Source organism: Panthera tigris, chromosome B2 (assembly GCF_018350195.1).
Source record: "Panthera tigris isolate Pti1 chromosome B2, P.tigris_Pti1_mat1.1, whole genome shotgun sequence".
NCBI classification, from domain to species: Eukaryota; Metazoa; Chordata; class Mammalia; order Carnivora; family Felidae; genus Panthera; species Panthera tigris.
This window is the reverse complement of record NC_056664.1, coordinates 39,320,652-39,337,847: the sequence shown is the minus strand read 5'-3', so window position 1 is coordinate 39,337,847 and position 17,196 is coordinate 39,320,652. Positions and strand designations below refer to the sequence as shown.

The window sequence follows — 17,196 nt, the reverse complement described above, 5'->3', positions numbered from 1 at the left end:
ACCCAGCCCTTTGGGATCCTCTGTGAGGTGGGTGTCCAGATGCTGGCCCTCCCAAGGCACCTATGCATAAGTTCTCTGGAGGGTCTTTGGGGGTGTCCCCACTGCTGCGTAGGGTGATGGTGGAGATCTGGCTCCAGGTCAGCCTCTTCCCCTATCCCCACTCTCACCAATGTTGCTTGTTCGGGGGTCCCTTGCCCAGAAAGATGGGCACCTTCCATGGTGGCCATTTGGCCCTTTGGAATGTGTCCGTGTGATGCACAGTCATGTCATGTGACAGCCCATGGCAGCTCTCTCTCTCCCCCACTGTTTCTCTCCAGTTCCCTTGTTCTCTGAGGATATAGTTTCCACATTGCCCCAGATGGAACCTGGAGCCTCCTGCAACCCCCTCCTCTTCCACCATCCAAACGCCACCCTTCTCGAAAATGGGATGTAAAAGGCTAAGGTGATGGGTGAGGGTAGCAGGTGTCTCTTCGTAAGCCCCTGAGAAGGGCATCTGACTCTGCTGCTTGAGGTGTTCTGTGGAATTTGGGCCTTTAGTGCTTCCCTGTGTTTTGTTTTTTAAGTTTGTTTGCTTATTTTGAGAGAGACAGAGACTGTGCCAGTGGGGGAGGGGCAGAGAGAGAGAGAGAGAGAGAGAGAGGGAGAGAGAGAATTCCAAGTAGGTTCCACTTTGCCAGCGCAGAGCCTGACACGGGGCTTGAACTCACAAATCTGTGAAATCATGACCTGAGCCAAAATCAAGAATCTGACGCCGAACTGATGCCCAGTTGCTTCCCTGTCTTCAGTCCCTGGGCCCTACTTGTCAACTATGGAGCACCTGGAAAAGTCCCTGTTCAACATCATAGTGAAGAAGTCTCTTTGGCCCACAGGAATGAGGAGGGTCTGGAAGTGACTGGAGAGATGGGGGCGGGGAGGAGAGTGTCCTCTGGGCCCAGGTGGCCCGACAGGGCAGGCTAAAGAAACAGAAAGTCTCTTCCTTCTCCCTGACCAACAGCTGGTCACTCAGCAGAGCAGAGCCCTGGGTACAAGACCCAGGAGGGGAGACGGGGATCCGCTCCCATCAGCGAGACCCACTCCTGATCTAACGTTCCTCCCTCTCTGTCCCCTTAGCCTCCGCCATCAAGAGAAGCACTCCTCTTCCACAGCTGGCCAGTATCCTCCAGAGTGGAATTGTCGTCACCGAGGGCCCAGCCCCCACCTCAGGCCCCAATGCCCCTTTCACCACCAGTGTGACAGTGCTCACACCTGGTCTCTTCACCATGACCAGACTCGTGCCCTCCGCTGCCTCAGGGTCCATCAGACTGCCCTCCATGACAGGCTACAGCTTCACCAGCGCTGGCTCCTCTACCATGGGGCCCGGGAGGACCGTGGGGTCCCAGACCGTGACTGTGCCCCCCAGCGATGCCAGAGCCTCCTCTGCCGGCCCAGTGTCTGTGTCTACCAGGGCTGGGCCCCCGCGTGCCAGATCACCCACCACGGGAATGTGCCATACCAGTGGGTCTCTCATCAACAAATTATCCCCTGACAGGTACCCGGGGGTCGTGGGGCTGAATGACATTTGACCGGATATGGCGGCCATTCTTGGGGCCTCCACTTAGAGCCAACCTTCCCTTTCAGGAGGCCAGAAGCTGGGAAGGAGTGGTGCCATCCATACGGGCTGGCAGTGGGAAGTGAGGGCTGAGGAGGGGTCAGCCTAAGAGTCTGTGGTTGAAGAGGAGAAGGTAGGGGCAGGACAAGGATGGGCCTCGGGAGTAGGAAGTGGGAAATGGGGGATGCTTTAAATTGGGTTCCCCCGGAAGCCACCTCTGGGACCAGGAATGCTGGAAAGAGCGCGGGGAAATGAGACAGGGAGCCAGTAGAGAACCTAATCAAGCCACCACCACTGTGGGCAGCGGAGCTCAGCCCATGGGGTGGGCTCTGGGGCCCTGTGTCAGACGCCCACCTGAAGGGCAAGAGAGCTGTGGTATTAATACACCTACTCCCACTGGCCATTGGTAGAGGGCTGCCTGTCCTGGGTGGCAGAGAGGGCTCCAGTAACAAGAGAAAGTCCTCAGGCCAAAAAATATTTGAATGGAGGTGCCGAGGGCTGGTGCACACGGAGTGATACAGGCAAGGGGTTACAGGCTGTGCCCCTCCCGCATCAGCTGCAGAGGACAGAAGAAGGAAGGGCCACCACGAGAGGCTCCCACTGTGAGGACAGCAGGACTCTCAGTCTCCTCTGTCACAAATGGGGGTCCCTTAAGAGTCCTCGTCCTCAGCAGTGAGCAGGTTTGGGGAAACAGTGGAGGAGATGCTCCCCTCCACCTGGGACTCTTCCCCTGACCCCCAAGCTCCTCACTTCCTCCTGCCACAGCTGGGTTCCCAAGGAAGGGAGGCCATCACCCCGGCCAAGACCTGTCAGGATTTCTCCAGGTCTGGCTCCTCTCCTGCTGCAAGCAGGAAGACATGGGTCTGGGAGGAGGGAGCCGGGTGCTCACCTCCTCCCCGCTCCGTCCTGTCCCTTCAGGCACCAGGATTCGTATCCCATTGTGCTCCTGGGGGTGCTGACCTTCCTCCCAGTGCCTGTGATGTTGATCGTGGTCTATGGGTTCTGGAAGAAGAGACACATGGGGAGTGAGTACAGCCCACCCTCCCAGCCTCCTGAGGGCAGAGCACTGGGGCTTGACACGCTTTCCAAAGCGCCCGCCTGCACTCCATTCCCAGGCGGTGTGTCCTCACCTTTGTCGGCCAGAAGGACTGCTTGGCGCCCAGGGGAGGGAGGAGGGTGGGTGAACAGGAAGGGTGCCGCATGACCCTCCCGGGGCCGACCCAGCAGAAAGTGGAGGGCAGAGCCAGAAGGAGGGATGGACTGGCCCAGGAGGGTGGGGGGAGGGGAGCACCGGAGCCCTGCCCTTCATCTCTGTCCTTGTCCTCCCAGGCTACAGGGTGTGCAACAATCCTGCTAGAGCCTGGAGGGACCCACTTGGAAGCCCGGAGCCTCCGTGGAAGCCTGCTTGGTCCGAGGCCACTTAACTGTGGAGTAGGAAAGCTGTTCCTGGAGGGGTCCTAGGAGGCCAGGGGAGGATTAAGATGGGGACCTGTGTGGGCTGGAGCCAGACCAATGCTGGACTCAGGCCCCCCACCCTGCCCCCCGCAGAACCAGAGGCTGCTCTTGGCCCGCTCAGACCCCTTGGGCTGCCAAGAACCTGAGAACGCTCAGAATGGAGGACACCAGGCCGAAAACCGCAGGGCAAGCCACCGAGGGGACCCTGAGTCCCAGGCCCCCGCTGGGTGGCAGAGAAGCCTTGTAGAGAGCTCAGGAGCCCCTTGTATGCAGCAGAGGGGAGCAGACGGGTGGGCCGCTGCTCTCTCCCCATCCCGAACCCTGTGCCTTCAGCTGCCTTCTGCTCCCCTCAAGCTTCCCCACGTGCTTGGGGAGGAGAGAGTCTCAGAGGCAGCCGGTGTCTCAGGGGCCCCGCCCTGGAGGAGAAGAAGGAACAGTGACCAAGAGTTGGAGATCCACACGGGTTTGGCAGCAGGGGACCCCAGAGCGGCCTAAGCCCCCCGCCCTTGGGGCCCCGCGCCCTCTGATGGGCCTCTGGATGTGCCCTGCCTTGACCGCAGTGCCTGTCCCTGAAGTCCTGGGAGCCAGCCAGCAGAGGCCACCAACCCACTGCGGCCTGTCACCCATTGGCAGGCCCTCTAGGGACAGTTGTGACCAGGCCGCCCAGAGCCCCTTGGCTGCAGGACCAGCCTGTCCCCGGACGGGGGCTGTACTCAGGACTCTTCCCCTCGGTTCCCAGCTGCGTGCCTGAGCTCTCACAGAAGGCAGAGGGCCCTCCAAAGTCCACCGCAGGGGAGGCCACGGCTCAGAAAAGGGTGGATCGCCCACCCGCCCCCAAGAACTCATTGTCCCCTGGGAAGAGAGGAGCCACGTGGGACCCAGCAAGGACAGCTCTGAGCTGAGCACAGCCTGGAGGAACGCCTGGGGCTGGAGGAGGGCAGGGAGTCTGGCCTCTGCTTCACTGGCCTCCGCTCAGACTTGGCCTCGCCTGCCGTGAAGGCTGGAGAGTATGGGCTGGATTCCTCCCCTGGAGCAGGGGCCCTACTAGTCTGGAGCAACTGGAATAAGCACCTAGGGATCAATGTGGCATTTCCACTCTCCCCCTGGAGCAGGGCCCTCCCAGGAGGGACAGCAGATGTCATTGTCAGGAGAGTGACACAGCCAGGGCCTCGATGGGTGGCTGGGGGGCCACTCCAGAATGGAAGTGGGGAGACAGGAAGGGACAGAAGGTAATCCTGGAGGACCGCAGGGAAGAGGCATCTCTTTCCTGCGTCCAGAAGGGGGCACTAGAGGAGGGACTCAGATTGACGAACCCACAAGCCCGGTGTCAGGACATACACACACGCGCGCACCCAGAGTGATATCGGTCCTCTCTACCAGGAGGGCGTGCCCATGACCTTGGTGTGCAACTAGGAGGGGGTTCATTTCCCTGGGGAACACAGCTCCCCCAGAGCCCCACTCCATTCAAGATCCTGCAACAGCACACTTACAGCCCCGCCTGTGGGAGAGCCGCAGAGGGCTCAGGACGGGGACTGAGGGATGCTCCCTGTCACTGTGTGACCCTGTGCAAGTAACTAACCCTATCGGACCTCATTGTCCTCTGTTGTGAAAGAGGACACTAACTCTACCTCCCAAGACTGCTTTCGAGGATCAAGTAGAGTGACAGGAACCTCTTACCACCGAGTAAATGCCTCCTGATTGCTCGTCCCCAAGCTCTTCTCCAGCTCTAGCGTATGGTTTGTCCACACGAAAGCCCTCTGGGCCCTATTTCTCTGTTGTGCCCTAAATTGAAAGGGGCTAGGGAGGGCAGAGGGACACACAGGCAGGCCTCAGGCGGTGGGTGCTGGACCTAGGCAGAGGCCTTTGGCTGTGCCCTGATGTCAGGGTAGCTGTTAGGGGACCCCCCCCATCCCTGTTTGCCGAGGATGAGGGGCTCCCGGAATTGGGTGAGCCTGTACCAGGTGCCCACCCTTGGAGCCTGCTCCCACGTGAACTCCCCAGGAAGGATACAAGGTACTGGGAAAGGAATACAGAGCCCCTGCCCCGGGTCTCCAGCCCCGCTGGGGCCTGGGTGGCCTCTTTGGACCTTCAGTGCTCTGGGACATTTTCCTGAAAGCCCCAGCCTTTCATTTTTCTCCTTGTCCTTCCCCTTTTTCCCCTGGAGCTGCAGGAGGATCCAGATCCTCAGGACATCCTGGGCAGGGGGTGCATGGTGGGGGAGTGGGGTGGGGGTGGGTATCACACAGGCTGCTGCTGCTGTTAGTGGCTAAGGCAACAAAGCTTCCTGAGCAATCGACTGTGATGACAGGACACGCCCGTGGAGGGCTTCTTGCCGTGACCAAGGGCCGGGACACGTAAAGAAAACCCAGCTCGGGGGGATGTCTGCTCTGCGGAACATAGAAGACACATCTGTCACTGTGGGACACACGCTCTCCCGCTGGAAGTCCAGCAAGCAAGCCTCAAGTTCACGGTCCTCCCAGATGGCTGCAAAAGGTTTCTCAGTCTGCATCAAACTGAGTCGGTGTATCGTCCTCCTTCAGGCTGATGGACTTGTTACCCCAGGGCTGGGAATAGGGAGAGCGGAAGTCCTCCTCTGCCCGCCCCTCCCTCCAGGGGGCTGCCTCAGCTGCAGAGAGAGGCCTCACCAAGGGCAGTCCCCCTCCCAGGGTGGCCCGTCACCCCTGACCGGCTGTCGCAGGCTCCAAAGCCCCGGCATCTCCTTGCCACCCTGGAGAGCATCCCGTCTTCAGATCTCTGCAGGCCTGAGCTTCCTGTTGACCTGTCCTTCTCTTCCCGGCTTGGTCCCCGGGCATGTTAGGCCTCCCGTGCTAACCTCCACCTCAGAATCTGTGCCCCCACAAACCCGACCTGCCACACTGCATTTTTACAAGGTGTCCTCCTTTCTTCGTTGTTTATTAACTATACACAGCCTGTGGTGATTGTTTTTCTGTGGCTCTTCTAATGACAATTATTCTTAAAAACGTGCTTGATTACTGTGGTCTTTGGACAAATGCTTGGGGAGTGATTATGGCAGGCTGGGAGCTGGGGACATGGGGTGACTGGGGTGGGGAGACTCCCCTCCAACCTCCCCGATCCTCTTCCCCCCGCCTGCCAGTTATGCTCCCCCGCTTCATTCTTTCCCACCCTTGCCAGAATATTCCCTGATTCCCTGCACCTCTTCCTGGAAATGACTCTCCCTCTCTCTTCTCCTCTGCCCCTCCAGTCCCCACACAACCCCCCCAGCTCCCAGGCAGGCCTGGAGAAGAAGGCTCAGACCACTGGGCACCTCCAAAGTGTCCCCTAACTGGGTCACTCCCCGTCAGCCACTGCTTTACTGGGTGGGGAGGAGGTAGCTGAGGGCTGGGAGGAAGTGGTCAGCTAGAGGAGAGAAAGAAAGGAGAAATAGGTTCTGCTTTCACCAGAGTTTCTTCCTGGGCTTCCACAGCTTTCTACATCCCAACCCCAGTGCGACAAGGAGGAAGAGGCTGAGCACGAGACAGCCACAGCAGTAGCCGCAGAGTCCCCTGGAGCCTCAGTCCAGTCTCGGGGTTGACGCCTTTCAGGGCTCACGTGTAGCACCTGCAGCGGGAAGGTCCCCTCCTCCCAGGCCTCCTACTGCCCCGTTGGAGCACGCTTCTTCCCCCGGACCAGCGAGGGTGGCTGTGCTGAATCCCCACCCCTGTCCCCCAGCCAGAAGCTCCCTGTCCTCGGGACTTCCTCTCCCACCCCGGCTCAAGAAGAGGGCCCATGGCCGGGGGGGGCACACACCTGCTGCTATCTGTCCTTCTGATGCTCCTGGCATCACCAGGTGATGAGGACCGAGGGAGGGAACAGGGCAAGAGGAGGGGGAGGTGGCCAGGTGAGGCAGGCCAGAAGGGGACAGGGGCGGGGTGGGGCTGTGGCCTGAGGCTGCCTCTGGGGCCCTTTCTGCGGAGGAAGACACCTATCACCTGGCCCCGCAGTGGCAGATGAACTGCTCCCTGACCCGAGTTTCTTTTCAGGCTCCTGGGAACAGAAGTCACTGTTGCTGCGCAAACTGGAAGGGGAGACGGTCTCCGTGAAGTGCCTGTACCCGCCCTGGACAGGTTCAAACATGATGAGAGTCTTGTGCAGGGACATTTCAGCAGATACTTGTATCGTGTTAGCCTCCAACACCAGGCTCCCGAGAGTGTCCGGGGAACCTCGAAACTCTATTCAGGATTATTCCAGTTTAGGCTACTTCATCGTCACCATGACTGAGCTCAGGGTGAAGGACTCCGGATTTTATTCATGTGGATTCTACAAATCCTCAGAGATCTCTGTTCTCAGAAAATTCCATCTGGTGGTATCTCGGGGTGAGTTCTTGCCCTTCTTCGTGTGGTCCTCAGCCTTCCTAAACCACAGGTGTTAGAGCTAGAGAAGACTCTAAAAGCATTTTCTTCTTGGCTCTCACAACCGAAAACCAGTGCCCTTTGCCCAAGGTCACTGTGAATTAAAGGCAGAACCAGCAGAACTCAGACCTGCTGGCTCACTTGGTTCTTCCTTTCCCATCACATGTGTCTCTGAACAGTTTTGTTGCTACTAACAAGACTCGTCCGTTGATTTCTAATGACTGTAAGGCTCCCTCAAGTTTGACGAGACTGGCTGGTGACTGGGCCGCTCCTGGGCATCCCCACCCCTGACCCTAACCCCTAACCTTCTCTCAAAGGGTTGTGCTTGAGTCCCAGGAAGCCAGTTGGGTTAAAAATGGCAGACAGGCAGGAGGCAGCCAGTCAGTGAGGCAGACGTGGGGCTTCGAGGGTGAGGTTGGGAGGTGCAGCGGCCGAGGGCTCAGAAGACATGGGTCCTCATCCTGGCCCTGCCCCTTATAGTCGAGAGACCATAAGCCTCAGATGGGGAGCTTGGCGGTGCTCCCCATCTGAGGCCCCAGGTGTATTTCTTGAAAACCTCCAAGTGGTTGGGGCACCTGGGTGGCTCATTCGGTTGAGCGTCCGACTTCGGCTCAGGTCATGATCTCACGGTTTGTGGGTTCGAGCCCCGCGTCGGGCTCTGTGCTGTCGGCTCGGAGCCTGGAGCCTGCTTCATTTCTGTGTCTCCCTCTCTCTCTGCCCCTTCCCCGCTCATGATCTGTCTCTCTCTGTCTCTCAAAAATGAATAAACGTTTAAAAAATTAAAAAAAAAACAACCTCCAAGTGGCAAACCTGCCCCCCACCCACCGAGTTTCTCTGTGATGGTTGGAGCCTGAATGGCATCTTCCCAGACCCCTGCCCTCCTTCCAAGACTGCTCAGCCATCCCGTGAGCTGGGCACCCAGAGGACGCAGGTCAGCTGCTTGGCCGGTCACCACCTAAGCCGTGGCTCACCGCCCTCCCCCATGTAGGGCAGGGGCTGTGCTCTAGAAGGGGAATCAGAAACCTTGAGACCCACTCCTGTGCTGGAGGAGCCCACAGCGCCCTCCCACCCCAGGAAGGCAGATACATAGGTAAAGGGTTAGGAGGGTGGGTGGTGGGCGGCATAATGGAAGCATGTTGGGTGGCGGCCCAGTGGAAGGGAGAGACCAGGTTGGTGGAGAAAGCAGTGGTGTGGATTCTCCTGGAGGACTCCCCAGAGGAGGTGATACCGTCTGGGCCTTACTGAAGGAGCAGGACCCCCAGACAAAAGTGGGGGCAGGTGGGAGGGACGCATTATGGGTGGAAAGTACATGATATGTTCAAAGAACACAGAAAAGACTGTGGAATATAGCCAAGTGATGGTGTGGTCCTAATAAAGCCACTTGCACGGTGGCACTTCACTGTGAGGGAAACCCAACATCACTCAGAGTAACACCCCCACTTGGCCCAGGGCCCTGTGTGGGCCCATCCTCCCCAGGGCCACGGGCTAGAAGTGGGGAGCCCGCAATGCGGAGCAAACACATGGGAGTGCTCCTCTCGTGGTCGTGTCTTTCAGCTACAACCACGCCCTCCACCACGAGCACCAGGAGCACTACAGCCTGGACCTCCGCCGCCAGCTCTGTCACCGACAGGTACTGTCACCTGCCTCCCGGTCCTCTCCGTCCTCCACTTCCTCCCCCCCGCCATGGCCGACTGTGCCAAATGCCTCCAGCTACCACATGCCCACAGACGCTTGGCTCTCAGGGGGGCAGAATGCTTCCGGTCACTTGCCTCAGGCCTCTTGGAGCCTCAGTTTTGTCATCTGCAAAATGGGGCCAGTGGACATTCTCACCTTACAGCAGGGTTGCTTACCTTGGGCAAGGCTGACATTTGTTGCAAGGGGTGTCCCGGGCGGCAGCGTCCCTGGCCTCTGCCCATGGGACAGCAACTGCACAAACCTCCCTGAGACCACCCAGGTGTGGCAACCAAACCAAAATGTCTCCGGACACTGCCAAGTTTGCCTCGGGGCAGAACCACCGTCTTACGGAGTTGCTGTGAGGATTAAGTGGGATTGTGTCTGGCCCAGCGCCAGGCATGTGCCCAGAGCTTCTTCCTTGGCCTCTCCCCTCTTCCAGCCACAGGCGTCCGGGGGAAGGGGGCACTCTGTCGTTACTACAACCCGCGGCCTGATTTCTTCTCTACCCCTGCCTCATGGGTTCTAGGCCCCGACCCCCCGGGACTGACCTGATAGCCACTCTTATTCCAGACTCCATCCTCCCTGCCGTCTCTCCACCCACCATCACTGCGATGGGAACCCGGGGCTCTCACAAACCGTGGTTCCTTGCTTCAAGGCAATATGTCCAGAAACCAGGTGGAGATGGTCATGGAGCTGAGAGGTGTCCCTAAAGTGGCTGCCTCCGGGGCTTAGGGCTTCGACGCTTGCCGCCCTGGCGAGCCTGCTGTGGTATGAGAAAGCCTGTCTTTGTGTTCTGCCTTCGACTTAAGACAGGCCCTATCCAGATGTGTTTATCATGTGGCAGAACTGTGGGTCACAGGAAACCAGTGTTCTCTGAGAGCTGGGCGCCTCTCACAGGCAGGCTGAGGTGACAGAGCCGGGACCAAGAATGGTTTAGGGGAGCAGGTTGGAGGGGTGAGTGCAGACCCTGCAACAGGGGCCCGGGGGCAAGTCAGGGGACAGCAGCCAGAAAAGGGAAAAGGAGCAAAGACAGCAGGCATTGGTACCATTCCCCTTTCACAGAGGAGGAAACATAGCCCAGACGTGGCTAGACGTGCATGGCTTACGGGGCAGAGGCCTTGACCATGGGACTGCCTCCTGGCCAGCTCAGCGGGAGGGGCTGTCATGATCACCACACTCGTGGGGAGAGGGATGGCTTCCCCGCAGAAGTTTGGCTCCCACTTTCCTCACCCTGCTGGCTGTTCCTTATTCCCAAGCTCCGAAAGCAATTGGCATCTCATCATTCCCACCTCGACGGTGGCCGTCCTGCTGCTGCTGGTGCTCATGGTCCTCATGATCCTGTACTTCAAGAAAGCCCGAGGAAGTGCCGGAAAAGGTAAAGCCCAGAGCTGGTTCAGAGCAGACCACTGAGGGCGTGGCCATGATGTCCTCGTGCCCACGAGCCGTGAGGACCAGGCTTATTGTGCCCATTCTACCACCAAGGAAATTGAGGCCCGCAAGACAAGGTGGCCAGGATCCCCTGGGTGCTCTTGCTTTGCAGAACAGCAGGCAGGATCATTCTCTTCAGAGGCTCAAGGTCAGCTTCCTCTAAGCCTAATTTGCCTAAAATTGGGCATTCTGCTATCATTTTGGGATCGTATAATTTGCCATATTTTTATAGGTAAGGATTTACTTTTTTTATTTTTTAAAAAAGCTCTATTTCTGTTGAGAGAGGGAAAGTGCAAGCAGGGGAAGGGGCAGAGACAGAGAGGGAGACAGAGAGAATCTGCACTGACAGTGTGCAGCCTGACACAGGGCTCCGTCCCACAAACCGTGAGATTAAGACTTGAGCCAAAGTCAAGGGTTGAATGTTTGACTGACTGAGCCACCTATCGTTAAAGATTTTTAAGCAAATTTATCTAAAAACCTTTCTGGTCAACGGTATTGGTTTTTAATTGTCACTATTGTTTGTATTTATGTTTTCTTAATTTTCTTAATGTTTTATTTATTTTTGAGAGAGAGAGAAGGGGGAGGGGCAGAGAGAGAGAGAGACACAGAATCCGAAGCAGGATCCAGGCTCTGAGCTGCCAGCACAGAGCCCGATTCAGGGCTCGAATCCGCGAGCCAGGAGATATGACCTGAGCCGAAGTCGGATGCTTAACCGACTGAGACACCCAGGCGCCCCTGGTTGCCACAGTTGTTTTTAAATTTTGTCTCCCTAAAAGCACAAGAAGGACTTTTTAATCTTCTGAGTTGTAAGTTTTTAGCATTAACATTTGCACAAGGCTTATCAGTTTAGTGCCTTTCAATGATTCCTGCCTTAGTTTTTGTTGTTTGGTTTGTTTAGCATGTATGTGCTGTGTATTTATTAACCATATAATCCAGTGTTGTGTCTGTTGACAAGATTGAAATGTGGAAGCAAGTCAGGGTTATGCTGGGCCGTATTGATTTTAATTTTTCAAGCTATAAAAATCCTAACGTAGTAATGGATTGTAAAATTTAAAAAAAGTTTTTTTATGTTTGTTTTATTTTTGACAGAGAGAGAGAGACAGAGGGGGGCAGGGGCAGAGAGAGAGGGAAACACAGGATCCGAAGCAGGTTCCAGGCTCTGAGCTGTCAGCACAGAGCCCGACACGGGGCTCAAACTCACAGACTGTGAGATCATGACCTGAGCTGAAGTCGGACGCTTAACCGACTGAGCCACCCAGGTGCCCGGGATTGTAAAATTTTCTATCCGTACTTTTCAAACTGTGCAAAGCCAATTTAGTGGGTCGCAATACTATTTCCATAAAACAAAATAAAAAGGTAAAATGTCACAGTGGTTTGTACACTCTGGAAGGACAAATATTTTTTCATTGGACTTTTAGGGGTGTGTGGGGGGGCGCACGTATGTGTAGGAGTGTGAGTGTGTGAGTGTGTGTATTTGTATGTGCCGGAATAAGATAAAATGTTTCTCATTGTGGCTCCTGGTCCCAAAATTTGAAAGACGTTATAGATAACTTCCCCAGCAAATAGATTATACTTAAATTGATGTTTCAGTTTGGAACTTTCAGTGACTTGAGTTGATTAAGCTTACCAGTTTTATGCAAATGAGCCACAGGCCGCCAGCTTGATTTGCTCCTTATCACTAACCTCTGCTCTCTGGACACTCCTCTGCACTGGCCAAGGCCTGCGACCCTACTGTGACCTCCCTGCAATGTCCTGGGCAGGGTGGGATTTCTGGGCCGGGGCCCCAGCCCCTCCCCTGCCAGGGTCCCCTCTGCCCAGAGGGGGCCTCCATCACCTCTGCCTTCGCAGGAGACTGGAGCCTAGGGAGCGGTCCCTGCCCCAAACTGGACTCTTTTCTTCACAGGTGAGGACAAACTCCACGTCTATGACAACATTTCAGTCCAGAGGGAAAAGACCACTGAACACCGGAAAGACTCCTCGTCAGGGCAGAGGCGATCTCAGGTTTCCTGGGTATCTGTGTTGTCAGTGTTTACTGTCTTTTTTAGCTCCCCAGCTTGTGTTTACTTGTAGTTTCTGTTCAGTCTGGACCTGGAATCACATGTGACTCCTCATGTTGCCTCATCTGCACGTACCCATTGCCCCATATTTCCCAATTCAAACCTCTTCAAGAGAGAGAAGTTGACTGCTTCAGCTTTTGACCTTCACCCCCACAGGAGACAGCTATTAATGGGGGTCCATCCCATGGGTCCAGAGCCAGCCTATGGCGCGGCTTCCATCAGTCCAGTTGGCTAGGGGGAAGAGGGCCTCACAGCACAAGCTTGGCTCCCTAAGTGCTCTCTTTTCGGGAGCTGAGGGCCGAGCTGTTGCCCTTGGGTAGGTGTGTCTTGTCTAAAGATCTGAGACTCTTAAAACCACAGAATCGCAGGATTGGGAGGATCTAAAGCCATCTGGTTCAGCCCTCTGTAATGCTGGAATCAACTCTACAAATGGCACCCCTACCAAGTGCTGTTCTAGCTCAGCACTACTCAAACTTGAGTGTGCATAAAAGTCACCTGGAAAACGTGTTCAAACAGAATTTCTTGGGCCCCTCCCCCAGAGACCGATTTAATAGATCTTGGGTGGAACCTGAGATTTTAACAAGCTGCCAGGCAATGCCGGTCCATGGATCATACCCAACGTAGCCTTCCTTAGCCTATTCTTTTTTTTTTTTTTTTTTTTTTTAATTTTTTTTTTCAACGTTTTTTATTTATTTTTGGGACAGAGAGAGACAGAGCATGAACAGGGGAGGGGCAGAGAGAGAGGGAGACACAGAATCGGAAGCAGGCTCCAGGCTCTGAGCTGTCAGCACAGAGCCCGACGCGGGGCTCGAACTCACGGACCGCGAGATCGTGACCTGGCTGAAGTCGGACGCCTAACCGACTGCGCCACCCAGGCGCCCCATTCCTTAGCCTATTCTTAAACATCGTCAGTGATGGCAACTCTGCTGGCTTCAGCTATTCCCAGAGGCTCTGCAAGGTCCATACTCTGTCCCACACCTTATCCCTGTCTCTGTTCTCTACCCAGCTCTGGGCAGCCTGGGGGCCACTGACCATTCCCAGCTATGATCTGTACAATGAACATCTATCTTCTTTGATTCCCAGGGCTCCAATCAACAGATGGGCTCTGACGAGGACTCTGGGGCCATTTGCTATGCTTCACTTACCCACCTGAACAACTTTGACCTTGAGGACTCCATCTATGTCAACACCCACCCCAACCTGAGGCCCACGCCTGACCCCCTTCTGACTGTGGAATATGCCAGCATCTCTGGAAGCAGACCCCAGCCCTCCAACTTGACTGCCCTGGAGGGGGAAACTCAGGAGCTGAAGGCAGACTTCACTGGGCAGTGAGCACTTAACAAGTACCTGTGAGGCGTGGGGTTGCCCTACCAGTGATACGGGGACTTTGGTGGGACAAAGATGGTCCCAAACCAGCAAAAGGTCATCCCTTCCTACAAAGGAGGTGAGGAAGGGGGAGGAGAAGAAAGTCCTTATCACTCCAGAGGAGAGAAGCTTTGAGTCTAAAGGCTGTGCTGGACAGGCTCTGGGGCCCATAGAAGGGGTTTCTAGACACCTGCCTGCTCCCTTCCCCAGGGTCTAGGAGGAAGGCTATTAGAGCAAAGTCCAATTAAATAGGGTCTGGATCCCAGTGCCTCTGAGTGACCCAATGTTCGCCCCGCTCTGTGACCCTCACTTCCTTCCTGACCAGGGGCTGTGAAACCCTGACACACTGTGCAAGTTCCTCTTTGGTGACTCTCCTCATGAAACCCCCCCCATCCACCCCCAACTACCTCTCAGGGCTGCTAAGCCAGGCTGGAAAGTTCTTTTCCTCCACCAGAGCTCCTTCCTGACCTCCTGATTTTGATTCTCACAAATGACCCTGCCAGTATGTGGGCAGTGTCCTCCACTCAAGAGTCCCTCCTAACACTTGGCCTTGCTGGGCAGGGGTGGGAGGCATGGGAGCTTCCTTCCCTATAGTGGCCCCCGCAGCCACTGTAGGGAACTGACCTGGGCTCCCTCCCCTTCCATGGAAACCATCAACTACCTTGCTAGCTTCATCTCCAACAGAGCAGGCTGAGGGCCACCTCCTGCTTTGCCCAAGTACACTTCCACAGGGCTCTTACGGAGACATGGGCCCTCTTTTATTCTGCACCTCCAAGGAGTGACTCTGGATCGTGGGAATTCTAAGCCATGGGGACAGAGGGTGCTGTCCTACCATGTCATGGGAAAGATTGCTTGAATTGCTGATTCATTACTTCTTAAGGGTGACATTTAAAGATCATCAAATCCAACTGCCAGTGGGAGGCCAGATCCCTTCTGCAAAATTCCAGTGAGTCATACAGTGTCTGTCCCAGTCTCTTGGAGGACAGGGGATTCACCGCTTATTGGTCAGTGTGAATGGTTTTGTCAGACAGGAACTTGTTTGCCATCAGTCACAGTGAGACATCAGCTTTGCTTCCAGGATGGGACCTGAGGGTGTGGCTGCTTCAGGGCCAGGAAGGGAGAGGGGTTGGAGAGGAAAAGGGTGGGTGGTCTGAGGTCTGGCAGGCTGGGGTGTGATGATGAGGTCTTCTTCAGGGAGGAAGGCAAAGTAATTCCTTGTCACTTGTGACATCCCAGGTTCCCAGTGTTAAGGATGTGGTTCTGTCCCGAGTCTGTGGCTGTTGGGGACATCTAGGAACAACCCCGAGTTGAAAGAGGTGGAGAACAGGATGCTCTGAGCATCACCTTGGCTCCTCAGGTCTCTTCCCTGCCCCTCCAGTGCTCCAGATTTGACTACCAGAGGCTGGGCACCTGCTGTATCCTGACCTCTCACCCTACCCGGCCTTGCTCTGAGAGGGCCATCAGCACTAACCTATGGCCTCATTAGACCTCTGGTCCTCTGTTGTGCTAGGCTCCTGACAGTGCCTCTTGGTCTATATTTTAGTCTACATACCCACTGGGGGAGCCCATCTTCACCATGGTCTTCTCAACTCGGGTTTCCTGGCTATAACACCACGAGCCATCCCAGGGGTCAGGTTCCTCCCGCCACTGTCCAAAACCAAAGGATTTACTCAGACTAGAACCCCTGGAGTTATAGGCATTACACATTATTTATAGGGGCCTGCTGACCTCCAGCCACTGCTCAGGGGCGGTGATTAAGTCTAGTAAGCCAACAGTTATGGAGTGTTTCTTATAGCCACATTCCTCTACATATCTTAATGGCTTAAACAACCTCATAAGGTAAGTGCTTTCCCTTCATTTTAAAGGTGGGGAAATTGAGACGCAGACAGTTTAGTAATTTCCCAAAGTCTTATAGCTAATAAATGGTGGATCCTAGACCTGAAATTTTAGCCACAGTGCTTTTGGGTCCCTGTTCCCATTGCATGTACGCATGCGTGCACATGCACAGGGGGTAGACGTATGACAAAATAGTAACACCAAGCAATCATGGCAAGAGCTGAAGAATGCTAATGGTGCTAGGAGAGGATGGGAAGTGTGACCTTTTCTGATAGAACTCCAGGAGCCAAGAGGGGATGGTAGGGCTGTGGCTGATGTAGCTGGGGAGTTTGAGGAGAGGGATTCTTGATTAACCAGTGTCCCCAGATAAAAAGGCCTGGGTCCCTCCTGCCCACAGTGCCCCAGGGAGGGGACCACCCCTTCTGCCACCCAAGGCTCAGGCCCCACAGGAGAGAGATGCTCTTCGACCTTTGGGACACCAGCAGGCTTTAGGCACCATCCTCAGAGGGCCTGCCACCCACTGCCAGTTGGACCCTCCCTTCACCTTGCCCCCCACTATGCTCTTTATGCACGCCCCACAGTATGTCAACGTTTTGTTCATCGACTTGTCTGTTTTCTGTTTTGGTCAGTGTTTCAAGCCACTAAGGTTTGGGATAGTTTGTTACCAATAAACAATAAATAATCAAACTGAAGAACCAAGACAAAGTTGAAGAACAAATGGAAAAGGAGATGGTCTTACCTGACCGGAAACCAAGACTTAGTGTGATGTTCTCACAACCACAGTGTGATCCTAGACTAGAAAATCGACCAGGGCAACAGAATTGGGGGGTGAGAAGTGGGAACCTGATTTTCTGCCAGAGCAGGCATATGAAACAGGGGCAGAGGAGAGGAATATGCCATGGTCCAGGAGCAACCATCTATCCATATGGGGAAAATAGAAAATTAGATTCCCGCCTATGTCTTACACAAGAATGAATTCCAGGTGGGTTACAAATCTCCATGTCAATAGCTGAGCAATAAAATGTTTAGACAAAAATGTAAGCGTTTTCATGACTTCAGGGTACAGGAATATTTCTTGAGCAAGATATCAAAAGCGCAAACCATAAAGGGGAAATGTGGTGTTTGACTATATTAAAATGAAAAACTCGAGTACAAAAAGAAGACACCAGAAATAAAGTGGGAGGAGAAGCCGCCGACAGGGAAATGGAATTTGCAATGCATATAACTGATAAAAGATTAGCATCCAGGATTTATAAATCAGTAAAAGGACACACCGTTTTTAGTGGACAAATTATAGGTGAGAAGAAAATCACACCCAAGAAAATGAAAAACATAAGTAATGGTTAACCTCATGAGCAATCAAATAAATTCAAATCTCAACTAAAAACATTTCTACCCAGTATATTGGTTGGGGACTTCAAAT

The 17,196-nt window shown here is 54.9% G+C and overlaps 2 protein-coding genes across 7 annotated transcripts in view; both read left to right on the top strand.

Annotated features, from left to right (window-relative positions):
* Nucleotides 1-6,024, top strand: part of LOC102950289 (trem-like transcript 2 protein) — a 45,262-nt gene extending 39,238 nt beyond the window's left edge. For 2 of the 4 annotated variants that reach the window (XM_042986317.1, XM_042986319.1), the window contains 3 exons: nucleotides 1,111-1,528; nucleotides 2,507-2,613; nucleotides 2,918-6,024. In XM_042986317.1, the coding sequence (XP_042842251.1) occupies nucleotides 1,111-1,528; nucleotides 2,507-2,613; nucleotides 2,918-3,012 (620 nt within the window). In that variant the 3' untranslated portion in view covers nucleotides 3,013-6,024. The remainder of the gene's footprint in view (nucleotides 1-1,110; nucleotides 1,529-2,506; nucleotides 2,614-2,917) is intronic. The other 2 variants (XR_006217632.1, XM_042986318.1) reach the window with 2 other exon arrangements.
* Nucleotides 6,025-6,111: 87 nt separating this feature from the next.
* Nucleotides 6,112-16,856, top strand: LOC102950785 (trem-like transcript 4 protein). 3 transcript variants are annotated; one of them, XM_007085211.3, is made up of 6 exons: nucleotides 6,136-6,851; nucleotides 7,045-7,377; nucleotides 8,968-9,043; nucleotides 10,344-10,462; nucleotides 12,419-12,525; nucleotides 13,656-16,856. In XM_007085211.3, exons 1-6 carry the CDS (start codon nucleotides 6,791-6,793, stop codon nucleotides 13,902-13,904), a joined length of 945 nt encoding a protein of 314 aa, XP_007085273.2. In that variant the 5' UTR covers nucleotides 6,136-6,790; the 3' UTR covers nucleotides 13,905-16,856. The 3 variants fall into 3 exon arrangements, with proteins under 3 accessions (XP_042842254.1, XP_007085273.2, XP_007085274.2); XM_007085212.3 differs by having other exon boundaries at nucleotides 6,139-6,851; nucleotides 12,419-12,516; XM_042986320.1 differs by lacking the exons at nucleotides 8,968-9,043; nucleotides 10,344-10,462 and having other exon boundaries at nucleotides 6,112-6,851.
* The last annotated feature ends 340 nt before the right edge of the window (nucleotides 16,857-17,196 follow it).

Excerpts from the sequence above, each read along its gene's own strand:
- LOC102950785 (XM_007085211.3), top strand. The coding sequence starts at position 6,791 with ATGGCCGGGGGGGGCACACACCTGCTGCTATCTGTCCTTCTGATGCTC. Across the intron at positions 6,852-7,044 it reads GATGCTCCTGGCATCACCAG|GCTCCTGGGAACAGAAGTCA; the intron begins GTGATGAGGACC and ends GTTTCTTTTCAG. Across the intron at positions 12,526-13,655 it reads GGCGATCTCAGGTTTCCTGG|GGCTCCAATCAACAGATGGG; the intron begins GTATCTGTGTTG and ends TTTGATTCCCAG.